The sequence below is a fragment of the Myxocyprinus asiaticus genome, chromosome 10, assembly GCF_019703515.2.
Source record: "Myxocyprinus asiaticus isolate MX2 ecotype Aquarium Trade chromosome 10, UBuf_Myxa_2, whole genome shotgun sequence".
Classification (NCBI taxonomy): Eukaryota; Metazoa; Chordata; class Actinopteri; order Cypriniformes; family Catostomidae; genus Myxocyprinus; species Myxocyprinus asiaticus.
The window spans coordinates 29,931,729-29,945,783 of record NC_059353.1 but is presented as its reverse complement, the minus strand read 5'-3'; the positions used below and the strand labels follow the sequence as shown (position 1 = coordinate 29,945,783).

Genomic DNA, 14,055 nt, shown 5'->3' with positions numbered 1-14,055 from the left:
AATCAAAAGTAAGAAATTCTTAAAACATGACACCCTTTTGAACTCTGAAAGGCTGACTGTGAAAAAACAGATGTGGTCTCATACCAGCTTCTCTTCTCTCTCCTCCTCGGGGTCCGAGGCCACCTGCTCCTCGGCACTGAAGTATCCGTCATGCTCCACAGAGGCACCCAGGGAGAGAGATCCTTTAGTCCAACCTGAGAAAAGAGGGATATGAAAGAATTAAGATAAAAAGATGATCACATTTAAAGGGATAGTTCTCCCAAAATAAAAATTCTGTCATCATTTATTCACCCTCATGTTGTTTTTAAGCCTGTGTGACTTTCTTCCATGAAACACAAAAATAGATGTTATACAGAATATTAGGGACTGACAGCCTCAGTCACCATTCAGTTTCATTGCATCTTTTTTTTCCAAACAATAAAAGTAAATGGCAACTGAGGCTGTCAGTCCTTAACATTCAGCCTAACATCTCCTTTTGTGTTCCATGGAAGACAGACAGTCAAACTGGTTAGAAACAACACGGGGGTGAGTAAATGATGACAGATATTTTTTTATTTTTTATTATTATTTATTTATTTTTTGGTGAACTAACCCTTTGAAAGGATATGGCTCAGGGTAAAAGAGGGAAAGTTAGATTTTGTGAGAGTTTTTATTGCTGGGCAAGTGGACACAGTGAGTGGCGTGTAGAGATTACTAAGACGCTACCACTGAAACCTCACCATGACAGACAGGAGACAGACTGCTTATCATTTTCCAGACCACAGAGAGAGAGAGAGAGAGAAAGCGCATGCATGTTTGTGTGTGTTAATAGGAATGTTCCAGGTTCAATATAAGTTAAAGGGACGGTTCACCCAAAACTGAAAATTCTCTCATCATTTACTCGCCCTAATGCCATACCAGATGTGTATGACTTTCTTTCTTCTGCTGAACACAAAAAAATTTTTTAGAAGAATATCTCAGCTCTGTTGGTCCTTTCAATGCAAGTGAATGGTGCCCAGAAATCTGAAGGTCCAAAAAGCAGATAAAAGCAGCATAAAAGTAATCCATAAGACTCCAGTGGTTTAATCCATGTCTTCAGAAGTGATATAATAGGTGTGGGTGAGAAACAGTTCAATATTTAAGTAATTTTTTTACCATAAATCTCCACTTTCACTTTCAGATGTGAAAGTGAAAGTGGAGATGTACGGTAAAAAAGGACTTCAATATTGATCTGTTTATCACCCACACCTATCATATCGCTTCTGAAGATATACTGTAGATTTAACCAATCGAGTCATATGGATTACTTTTATGTTTCCTTTATTTGATTTTTGGAGCTTCAAAGGTCTGGCCACTTGCATTGTGAAGACCTACAGAGGTGAGATATTTCTCTAAAAATCTATGTTTTGTTCTACTTAAAAAAATTCATACAAATCAGGGCATGAGGGTGAATAAATGATGAGAGAATTTTCATTTTTGGGTGAACTATTCCTTTAACTATTTTTGAACCCGGACATACTTTTAAAGAGGCAGATGTGATTGATAATCTAGGACAAGTCTGCACCTTTGTGAAAGCATCAGATGAGACACATGTACAACCTACAAGCACATGCTACCCTAGTAACACCTCGCCAGTATGTGTGAATGTGCACATACGTGTGTACTCAGTATTTGTACCTCTTCTACGACTCTGAAACAGGCTTGATGTACTGAACCACCTGACTCCGCCCAAATTAGGGTGTGCCCCTGTTTCTGAGAGGAAAATAACCAATCAGACCTCGAGTTTGCTTTTTAGTTATTTCTCAGCATGCCACATGCTCTGATGTACACCTGTCTACTTAAATGCCTCTAGATTAAAAAATATCATAATGTCAGCAGGCCTTTATGGCATCCTGATTTCTGTTCTTGCCATTCCCAAAATTAAGGGTTAGTTCACTCAGAAATTACAATTCTGTTAGCATTTACAAACTCTCACATTGTTCTAAATCCATATGAATTCCGTGGAACAAAAAGGAGACGTCTAGTAGATCGTTGACACTTCTCTAACCATACAGGGGAACTTTTTTGGTGCTTTTTTGTGCTTTTTGGAGCTTGACAGTCTGGTCAGTGTGTGATTTCATAGTATGGAAAAGAGCAGTATCAACCCTTCCTCAAAACATCTCCTTTTGTGTTCTACAAAAGAAAGAAAGTCATACAAGCTTTGAATAACATGAGGTTGAATAAATTATTTTTCATTTTTGGGTGAACTATTCCTTTAACAGTCTGCCCTTTTTTGTCTTTATTCTTCAGAGAGCTCTGCAAGGTTCAGTTTGGTTCCTTGGTGACAATGAATCAGTTATTTTTAACATCAGTCATTTTCTATTTTTATTTTTTATATCTATTAGAAGAGCAGATATCAAGAACAATAAGTCCATGTTTGATTTTCAGATTGTTGAAATAGGTCACCTAGAGGTGTGGGGTCACTCCAGATATCATGTCGTTTTGGTTTTGTCTCAGAGCAGCAAGACGACCCTGTAATCCACCAAAGAACAGAAAGAAGTAAGCCAAGCACACACTACACAACTCTTTTGTTTGCTGTCGTGTTGGTGCACACACTACACGACAGATCGCAGACTGGGTGTAACAAATACACGACCATTCATCCCTGACTAAACTACGATTCCGAAATTAATTCATAAACTCAAGCACATAGCAACAGGAGAGTTTATTCATGATAGCATGTCAACAAACGAAATGAAATAAAGGCTCGTGCCCATTGTTGCTTTGATTTGCACAGAACAGAGAAAAATAATTATGATGAAAATAATGATGAGACGCTACATAAGATGTGGGTGAAATGATGTTTTATTTTTATTTTTGGATTATAATTTTTTTCTCCTGCTTCACAATGCCTCACTCTCCTCTTGTGCTCTCTCTATATTTCATTGGCTGTTGCTTACTGCCGGTCTCCAGCTCATCTTGACAGTGCGCACACTGGATGACTCGACAGCTAGATTTTAAGCAGGTTTGAAATCCACTGCAGCATCGGTGACTTGTTGGAGCGAGTAGCAGGAGTGCGCACACTACACACTCGTCGGTCGTGTGATCTGAGACGTCTAGTCACAGACCAGTCGCCAAATCAAAACATCAAATGAGAAGAGCTTGAGTCGTGTAGTATGCTAGGCTTAAGTGACAGTTCAATCAAAATGGAAAATTCTGTCATCATGTACTCACCCTCATGTCCCTCTAACCATAAAACCCTCACTTCATGGTATACACAAGAACCTCTTTGTTTGCAAACAGCTGGAAGTGCAGCACACTCAATATCAAGGAGGAGGAGAAAAAAAAAACTGTGTGGAAACTTCATTGGTTCTTGCATGTTTCATTAAGGAGCTAGGTTTAAATGTGTGGAAGCAAAAATGGAATTGAGATATTGGGCAGAAGGCAGTAAATAACGACTAAAATTTCGTTCAATTCCTCACACAAAGCTATCGTATAAGTAAGGCTGACTCTATATTATCCTGCTTATTACATGGCTACTAACCAAATAAATAAATGTACATAAAATATTGATTTGCATTGAAATAATGTAATTATGTGAGGAAAAAGAAATCACTGAACAGCCAAATTCCATCCCTGGTTTGTGTTCTGTAGCTGTTTATTTTGTAAATAATGACTGACTGCTCATTATCCAGCTTATTACAAGACAACTTGCCAAATAAATAAATAAATGGACATGAAATACTGATTTGAGTAGAAATTATTTTATTAGCTTACTTGTAGAGATCGCACAGTGATCCGAGAATTAGGAAAGATGACTCGCAATAACCGAAAACTGGACTGATACGTCTTAATCCCTGGATGTGCGGTTGTTACTTAGAAATATCAGACCGCTAGATCAGTGTTTCCCAACCTTTTTTCTGCCATGGCACACTATTTAAATAAAGAGGTGTGCCATCCAAATCCCATGGCACACCTCTATCCCACTGTCCCACATAACAATCATAACATAACCTCTATCCCACTGTCCCACATAACCATCGTTGCTATGTGTTGAGGTCTTTTCAAGAACTTCCATGTTTTCTGTCCATTTTAGTTGCGTGTTTACTCATAATGTTTGAAATTCAGCTATGCAAAAAACGCAAGTCACATAGGTACGGTAATGAGATCACAGGTGGCAAGAGTGCTAATTGGGTAATGAATAAAACAACAAAATTGGCATCTTAGTTTTAGATTTGTTCTTGCAAATTAATTCTCGCAATGCCACAGCAAATATTTTTTTTTATTTATCTATATATTTACATGGCTCCAGACTAACATTTAAGAGTGGTAGCACCGGTGTTAAATTCTACAAATGGTCGCACCTGCACTTGAGTTGGTCGCCGGTCCAACTGAAAGAAAATTTGTTTTCTTTCATGGTTTCTTTCTTTTTATCAGGATCTTGATGATTAAAATACAGTCATCTGAAGACAAACAAAGCCTTTTTCTACAATACAGAGGGCATTAGAAAAGATTTTACACAGAAGGAAAGTTCTATTGTATCCATAGTTTTAACTGTGGCATTTGCAATAAGATCATAGTAACCAAAAGTATAAGTAAAACCATGATTAGCAGTAACCATAAAACAAATTATGGCATTTTTCGTAAGAAAAACACATTCTGAAATTAAATTGTATTCTCTCACTACTATATTGATATAGGTTCATGGTAAATATTTTTTTTAATATCTGTGATGTGTGGATTGAAACCTTACAATTTCTGTCTGTTCATTGTGCAGATTTCTCCTTTATACTTTTTCAATGCTGTTTAGAATGTTTGGGCCATTTAATACAATTTTAATCTGGTTTAATCATCGACCCATTATGGGCTTTCATAGAGGTTTTAAACAAATAATCAATGCTGAATTCGTGACCCAGCCAGTGATTCTCGCAGCTCTGTTTATGATGATCTGCGCGGCTGAGCGCTCGAGACCGGTCCACGTGTAAATGCATATCTCTGCGCTAATCTGTCCACTGAGCAGTGCTAACTGATCCGGGTAAAGCTGTTTCCTTTCGCGTTTGGAACATTTGCCATTTGATATTTCTCATACGGAAAAAAAATGACAGAGCATAGTCAGAGTCCAATTTTGTAGTTGCACCAATGCAACCTCTTGCAAAGTTTAATCAAACTGTTAGGAAAAATGGTTGAAAAATTAGTCACAGTCCGGAGCCCTGATTTATTTTGTGGAATCTGATAATTTTCGGGAAACACTGCGCTAGATGGTGCCATTGACCATTTAGAACCAAGTATTCCAGAGAAATGTGTAATGACTTGGAATATAGCAAACAAGTTGTTTTGACTACATTCACAGTGTTTTTGTGATACTTTTATAATGCTTTTTTTCTTTTTCTTTTTTTTGACGGCCACACTCACTACTTCACACTGTAAACCCTAATGCTCAAAATAATTAATTGTTTTGAGTAGGAACAAATTAAATCATACAAATTAGTTCAAATAAATGAACCTTGATGAGTATTTAGAACTTTCTCTTTGAGTTCACTAAACTTACACCTTTTAAGTAAACTGAATTGTTTAATGTTTTGAGTTTAATGAACTTCTCTCTTTAAATTTACAGGAACTTAAATTTAACTGAAACTGGGAAGGGGATTTTTATTTCCCAGCATGCTTTACATGACACTCGACAGGGAGAGTAAATGTTAAAATGAAGTGTTATAAAGTATAGTGTGTCTTTGTACAAGATGAATGTAAAGGGAGATACTTGTTAGAGTTTAATGTTTGTTGTGTTGTTTAGAAGAGTTTCTGTTATAAGTTTTTGTGGGGTTACCATTACGGTAAATAGTGGAGCTTGAAATTAGCTTGAGGACAGGTACAATATTAAGACATTCTACAGTATATTGATATACTTGTTGAGCAATTGCTATGTTAATCAAAGCATGGTTTATCCAGTTAGCATGTATTAAGCATACTAACGTTCACTGTACTAGTTTGTTTTAACTAGTGCCAGCTAGGTTCTCTCTACATGACATATTTTAAGTTGAGCCTACATGGTGAATTTAAGTTCAGTCAAAGAGTTCAATTTAAAGTTAAGTACCATTAATATGCATGAGTTAGCTTAGTCAATATTTCAAGTTAAGAAAAAAAACATACATGAGTAGTACAAAATCTGACAGTTCTTACTTAAACTTGTAATTTATTAATGTAAAAAAATGTATGTAACTGATCACTTTCAGTTTGCATTTTTCAAAAAAGCATTTAACTTTTTCGACAAAGATTTGTTAGAAATAGTCAATGCCTCACTCCTTTCAGGCACATTTCTGAAGTCCCTGAAAACTGCAGTTGTTAAGCCCCTTCTAAAAAAGAGCAATATGGATAACTCTATATTAAACAACTACAGACCAAACTCAAATCTTTCTTTCATAGGCAAGATCATTGACAAGGTTGCACTGCATGAAAAGACTCAAATCTGGAAAAATGAGGGAATAGTAAATCCCACTTATCTTCAAGTTTGTCAGATGTATTAGGGAAAAAAACGGACCCAAGTAACAAGTGGCCCGTTAACATCCACAAAAAGCCACATACCTAAATTCAGCGGACATGTAAAGGGTAAATTCTGCTGGATGTGACGACATGGCAGTCCTGCTGTGAGGGCCTTTCATATGTTAATGACTGGCAATTGTGAGTGAAAGGTGTTAGGTGCTTCAAGCTTACTGTGTTTTTGAAGTACAGGGGAAGGCAAATAACTGAAAGTTTGGCTTATTGTAGGCTACAGCAAACTACATTACTGTACAGACGAACATGCTAAAATAAACACCCTGAAACGGGGCCTGGGTAGCTCAGCGAGTAAAGATGCTGACTACCACCCCTGGAGTCACGAGTTCGAATCCAGGGCATGCTGAGTGACTCCAGCCAGGTCTACTAAACTACTCCAGCCAGGTCTCCTAAGCAACCAAATTGGCCCGGTTACTAGGGAGGGTAGAATCACATGGGGTAACCTCCTCGTGATCCTTATTATGTGGTTCGCTCTCAGTGGGGCATGTGGTGAGTTGTGCATGGATGCCACAGAGAATAGCGTGAAGCCTCTACACACACTATGGCTCCACGGTAATGCACTCAACAAGCCACATGATAAGATGCGTGGATTGAAGGTCTCAGACGCAGAGGCAACTGAGATTCATCCTCCACCACCCAGATTGAGGCAAGTCACTACACCACCACAAGGACTTAGAGCACATTGGGAATTCCAAATTGGGGAGAAAAGGTGGAGAAAATAATAAAAATAAAACACCCTGAAAATAAAAATTGTTAACCTAACAGTGGTGATATTTAATTCAATAATAACTATGTTATTTTACTTGACATTTTTGACAGACATTAAGAAAAAACTATGATTTTAAAATTAAGAGACTTCTGTATTTTTTTTTTTTACATAAAATTTCAACACCTACAGTTGCTAACCACACACTGAATTGCAAAACAGGCTAAAAGGGGTCTAGCAAACAAATATAACTTTATTAAATCTGCATCCTAAAAAAATGTGCAAACTGAATTAAAAGCCAGACCAACAAAGGGAGCAGACTTTTCAGCACATTGCTTTCTTCAGTGCTCATATTGTATAAGACATTCACCCATTTTAACAAGTCTTAATTGAAAATTGCAACCAGCTGGGCCTAATGAGTTAACAAGGATAGAACCTAAATAGACAAAAAAAGTACCGAAGTGGAATCTAGAATCAACAGGATCCAAGGGTGCAGACACAAAACAAAATCAGAATACAAAATCACCACTGTAACAAAATTACATAAAAAAAATAAATAAATAAAACATTATAAAAAACAGGAAAGACACTTGACCAACCGCTCTCCAATAAGGCCTGTCTTATATATTCTACCCAAAGTGCACAAGAGTCTGGTTAATCCCTGGTGGACCCATAGTAGCAGGCAATAATAGTCTCACTGAGCCACTCTCTAATTTTGTCGATTTTGTCCTTAGACCTTTAGTTACATCTCTTCCCAGCTATTTGAGAGAAACAACAGATTTTCTACTGTCTCTCCACTATTAATAATGTGGAACATGATATGATACTAGCTTGGATGTAACATCCTTATATACCAATATTCCTCATAGTGAGGGTCTATTGGCCCTTAAATATTTTCTTTACCGACAGATAGATGAGGACTATCTTCCAACTAAGTTCATCATTGATATGGCTAAATTGGTACTCACCAAGAACTATTTTTTTATTTAAGAACAAATATTATTTGCAGATTGAGGGTACAGCCATGAACTGCAAAAATAGACCATAGAGGCTCCAGATTATGCTAATTTATATTTGGGTTATTCGGAGGACCATTATATCTTTTAGAACAATCCTTTTGCTGAAAATATTATTTTAAGCGATATATTGATGATTGTTTTGTTATTTACAAAGGCTCAGAAAAGGATTTGAAGCATTTGCCTTATACATCAATTGTTTAAGATCCTCAATTAAGTTTACACATCAGATTAGTGCTACCAGTGTCAGCTTTTTGGATTGCTGTATCTCAATTTTGAATGGACAAACTGTCTCTTCACATTATAGAAAAGACACAGATAAAAACATCTTTTACATGCTAAGAGTGCTCATCCCACCTCTCTTAAACATGGTTTGCCCTATAGTCAGTTTACATGATTTTATCGAATCTGTTCGAGAAAAGAAGATTTTGAGAGTAAAGCTCAGATATTATATGGTGACTTTAAATCACGAGGATATCCTAATGAATGGTTGGACACCTCACTCCAGCAGGTTCGTGACTTAGGTGAACAGGGGACCAATTTTGTAACTGGAAAGAGCACAGAAACAAGAATTTCTCATGTGTCTTTTAATCTACTTTTAGTCCTTTGAGTGATGATGTTAAAAAGGTCATCAATAGTCACTGGCACATCATTCGAAGTGATTCTCAGTTACTGAATGTATTTAATGATCCACCACTTTGTGTGTTTTCTAGGAGCTCCAATTTGTGGGATGAACTTGTTCATGCAGATACTTATATCTCTCCTCCAACTACCCTTGTTGATGCCCAGGATAATTTTCCTTGTAACAACTGTACATCTTGTTCTCAATATGTTAAATGCAGTTCGTTCACACATCCTCATACATTGAGAAATTACAAGATCAGACAACTGATTATATGTAGAACTACATATATCATTTATATAACAATTTGTTCACGTCCTTTGCTATATGTAGGCAAAACTAAACGTGTATTACGCACAAGAATTATTGAACATATGAGTGCTATTAGAAGACAAGATGATACATCTCCAATTTTTCATCATTTTAATTTGGCTAAACATTCGTTGTCAGATTTGAAATTCCTGGGCATCGAGAGGATTTTACCTCATAGGAGAGGTGGAGACAGAGATAAGAAATTGTTACAGAGGGAGGCTTTTTGGGTTTTTGTACTTAAATCTTTAGCTCCAAGTGGTATGAATGAAGAACACGATCTTTCCTGTTTTTTACAATTTTGTATTGTGATTTTGTTTTGTGTCTACACCCTTGGACCCTGTTGATTCTAGATTCCACTTCAGTAAATTTTTTGTCTATTTATGTTCTATCCTTGTTAACTCTTTAGGCCCACCTGGTTGCAATTTTCAATTAAGACTTGTTAAAATGGGTGAACATCATTTACAACATGAGCATTGAAGAAAGCACTGAAACGTCTGCTCTCTTTGTTGGTCTGGCTTTTAATTCACTTTGCACATTTTTTTAGGATGCAAATTTAATAAAGTTATATCTTTTTGCTAGACCCTTTTTAGTCTGTTTTGCAATTCAGTGTGCGGTTAGCAACTTTTGATTTTTGACTCACTCTTTTTGGCTCTACACACCTGAAGCCAAATTATTTTGATTAGTTTGAGCACAACAACTCCAAGTTCTAACACCTTCACTGTTACCGTTGTGCTGACATAATAGTTAATTTAAATCGCTAATGGATCATTCATAACAACTGCCTAAAGCATTTGGTCAATAGCCATGATCACTTGGTCAAGAAGTTTCAACCAAACTGTATTGCAGAAAATAGGATAACAGTTTATAATGAATTTATTTATTTATTTTTTGACAAACTACAGGTACTGAAGAAATTGAATGCAAACTATTTAATCTATAATAATCAGACATATCCATAAAAAACCAACATGAAAACTTTAGAAATCATATAGGCCTTAAGCTCAACCATTGTGTACAGTGGTATTACTATTAATACCTTCTCTTTTTCTGGCTTAACTGCACAGATGAATTCCTAAGTACACATTTGCCTGTCATACGTTCCACAGGTAGAAACATTGCTGGAGAGTTAGTCTGTGTGCCCTGCAAACTCCATACCTCCACAGGGTTTGGATGAGGGTGCAACCGTGTTACCATTGTGGTTAGGTCAATGTGTTCTGCAACGTGTATCTTTATATAACGTGGAGGTGTTCAACAGCTTTTTTTGCATCCAACCCTGCTAAAAAGACCAGCTTAACCAGTATGCAATTCCCAATGCAATTCCCATGTTGGTCTAGGCTGGTTATGCTGGTTTGGTGCTGGTCTAGTTGGTGGACTAGCATAGACATGCTTCTCACCATCGAAAACTAGCAGGTAAAGCTGCCTGACCAGCATGGTCATTCTGATGAATCTGGTTAATGGCTAGTGGACACTATACGACTCGAGCTCATCTCCTTTGTTTTGAGTTGGTGACTGGTCTGCGACGAGAAGTCTCGGATCTCACGACAAAAGGTCTTGTTGTGTGTGCACTACTGCAACAGGCCGAGATGAGTCCTGAACGGCCTGATATCTAGACGTCTTGTCGTCATGTGTGCGCACTGTCCCGATGAGTGAGAGATGACAATGAGCCACAGCCAATGAAATAGAGAGAGAGTGCAAGAGGAGGGCAAGGTAGAAGCAGAAGCAGAAGACAAAAAATAATTAGAATATAATACAATTCAACTTCACCCACATCTCCCTATACCCTCTGTCTTTATTATTTTAATCTGCTTTTCTTAAATGTTTCCTTTTGCAAATAGAAAAATGGACATGAGCCGTTCTTTCATGTTTGTTGAAAGAGCAAGATTTGGGTAACAGAAGACAAAAAATAACTAGAATATAAAATAAAAAAATCATCCACATCTCCCTACCCACTGTCTTTATTATTTTCAGCTGTTTTAATTTTTTTCCTTTGCAAATTATAGCAAATACGTGTAAAACGGGAGCGAGCCAGAAATATTAAGAGAAACTGTGCGCCGGTTTTTAGCCGTTTTCTTTCAAAGACTCTCTCCTCGAAATCCGAACACAAGTGGTCAAATGAGACGACCAGGTGTAACGGTGATGTATCACAAGTACATTTGTGATCGGATCAGCCAAAACTCATCTTAATACCAGGTGTACACATGGTCTCAGTCGGGGACGAATGGTTGTGTTGTTGATACACTACAGTCCTGAAGTGTTCGCACCAGCATGACGAAAAACCAGACTGTGAGTCGCAGGATGCCGACTGCAAAGTTATGTAGTGTAAGCTTGGCTTAAGTTAGTTTAAAAGCCTGGTGGAGACACCAGCACACTAACATCCCATGCTGGCTGACCAGCACCCAAAACACAACATAAGCTGTTGACCAATATACTCAAGATGACACCGAGTATGGCTGCTCTGTTGCGAGCTCCAACACAACATTGTAGTTTTTTGTTTGTTTTGTTTACAATTCTTATGTTTTTTATCTTGGATGTTGTCTGCCTTATTGTCTATGACAGACAAACACTTTTGGACATTGGTTCTGCAATTACACACCGTAAACCAGACTTCAAATTCCTCGATGCCGACCCACTGTTTACAAACACACCAGCGGAGCCCTTTGTCTGGGCAGCCCGGCCGCAGAAACGCATTAGGAAAAGGGGAAATAGAGCCGCCTTTCTCATCATAGTAAGACGTCGTGCAAATCGACCCCCGCTAACCAGTATTCTACTGGTAAATGTTCAGTCTCTGGACAACAAGCTCAGCAAGCTGAGAGCGTGGATCTCTTTCCAACGAGAGATGAGGGACTGCTGCATTATCTGCCTTACAGAAACTTGGATGTCTGCGGAGATTCCGGACTCAGCAATTAAACCCGCTGGGTTCTCTGTGCACCGAGCGGACAGCGCAAAAGACCTCTTAGGTTAAAGCAGAGGTGGTGGAGTATGTTTTATGATCAACAAATCCTGGTGTGATCAGAGGAACATACATTCTATCAAGTCTTTCTGCTCTCCTGATCTGGAATTTCTCATGCTTCTGTGTCGACCATTCTGGCTACCGAGGGAATTAACAGCGGTCATTATCACAGCTGTGTACATCCCGCCACAAACCGACACAGACCGGGCACTCAAGGAACTGTATGGGAGTATAAGTGAGCAGGAAACCGCGCACCCTGAGGCTGCGTTCATTGTGACCGGGGACTTTAACAAAGCCAACTTCAAGTCAATAGTACTGAAATACTACCAACACATCAGTTTCAACACACGAGGGGACTGGGTTTTGGACCATTGCTACTCTCCCTTCCAGGATGGCTACAATTCCCTCCCCTGCCCACCATTTGGCAAATCCGCTTACAGGCAGAAACTGAAACAGGAAGCACCCATCCTCAGAACGATCCAGTGCTGGTCGGACCAATCAGACTCTACGCTACAAGACTGTTTTGATCACGCGGACTGGGAGATGTTCCAGTCCACCACTGATGACGACATCGAGCTTTACGCTGATAGCGTAATGTGTTTCATTAGAAAGTGCGTAGAGGATGTTGTTCCGACCAAAACAATACGGATCTACCCCAACCAGAAACCTTGGATTAATAGCGATGTTCACGCGGCACTTGATGCACGGAACTCTGGGAATTTTTTAATTCCGGGAATGCGGAAGAGCATAAACAAGCCAGTTATGCCCTCCGCAAAACTATCAGAGCAGCCAAACGCCAGTACAGGGACAAGATTGAAGGACAGTTTAACACCACCAACTCTAGAAGCATGTGGCAGGGAATTAATAACATCATGGACTTTAAAGGGAATAAAAACTCCGCTGTGAACACCGCTGCCTCTCTCCCGGATGAGCTAAATAATTTTTATGCTAGTTTCGAGGGAAATAACACCGCCCTCATGGAGAGAGCTCTCGCGGCCGAAGCTACAGAGGTTAGTTCACTCTCCGTCTCTGTAGCGGATGCAAACCGATCCTTCCGACGGGTGAATATCCGTAAAGCTGCGGGTCCAGATGGCATTCTGGGCCACGTCATCAGAGCGTGTGCGAACCAACTGGCTGGTGTTTTTACGGACATTTTCAACCTTTCCCTCTCCTTGTCTGTGGTCCCCACATGCTTCAAAACGTCCACCATTGTGCCTGTACCAAAGCAATCCAAAATCACTTGCTTAAATGACTGGCGTCCTGTTGCTCTGACCCCCATCATCAGCAAATGCTTTGAGAGACTAATCAGAGATTACATCTGCTCTGTGCTGCCTCCCTCACTGGACCCATTTCAGTTTGCTTACCGCAACAACTGCTCCACTGATGATGCCATTGCATCTACAATACACACTGCTCTCTCCCACCTGGAAAAAAGGAACACTTATGTGAGAATGCTGTTTGTAGACTACAGCTCAGCATTCAACACCATAGTGCCCTCCAAGCTTGATGTGAAACTCCGGGCTCTGGGCTTAAACAGCTCGCTGTGCAGCTGGATCCTGGACTTCCTGTCAAGCAGACGCCAGGTGGTTAGAATGGGTAGTAACATCTCATCACTGACCCTTAACACTGGAGCCCCACAGGGCTGTGTTCTCAGCCCACTCCTGTATTCCCTGTACACACATGACTTTTTGCTGATGATACGACGGTGGTAGGTCTGATCACTGACAATGATGAAACAGCCTACAGAGAGGAGGTGCACACTCTGACACAATGGTGTCAAGAGCACAACCTCTCCCTCAACGTAAGCAAGACAAAGGAGCTTGTGGTGGACTTCAGGAGAAGAGAAAGAGAACACAGCCATCACCATCAATGGAGCACCAGAGGAGAAAGTGAGCAGCTTCAAGTTCCTCGGTGTCCACATCACTGAGGAACTCACATGGTC

At 39.2% G+C, this 14,055-nt stretch overlaps 1 protein-coding gene across 5 annotated transcripts in view; it reads right to left on the bottom strand.

Moving 5' to 3' along the window:
• Nucleotides 1–14,055, bottom strand: part of LOC127446797 (guanine nucleotide exchange factor DBS-like) — an 86,556-nt gene that overhangs the window by 1,597 nt on the left and 70,904 nt on the right. For 2 of the 5 annotated variants that reach the window (XR_007898249.1, XM_051708012.1), the window contains 3 exons: nt 2,425–2,490; nt 1,657–1,731; nt 85–194 (listed from right to left, as the gene is read on the bottom strand). Coding sequence is in view for 4 of the 5 variants with exons in the window: in XM_051708012.1 (XP_051563972.1) it covers nt 85–194; nt 1,657–1,731; nt 2,425–2,490 (251 nt within the window). In the remaining variant the exon portion in view is untranslated. Of the gene's footprint in view, nt 1–84; nt 195–1,656; nt 1,732–1,798; nt 2,152–2,424; nt 2,491–14,055 lie in introns of those variants that run through there. The other 3 variants (XM_051708013.1, XM_051708015.1, XM_051708014.1) reach the window with 3 other exon arrangements.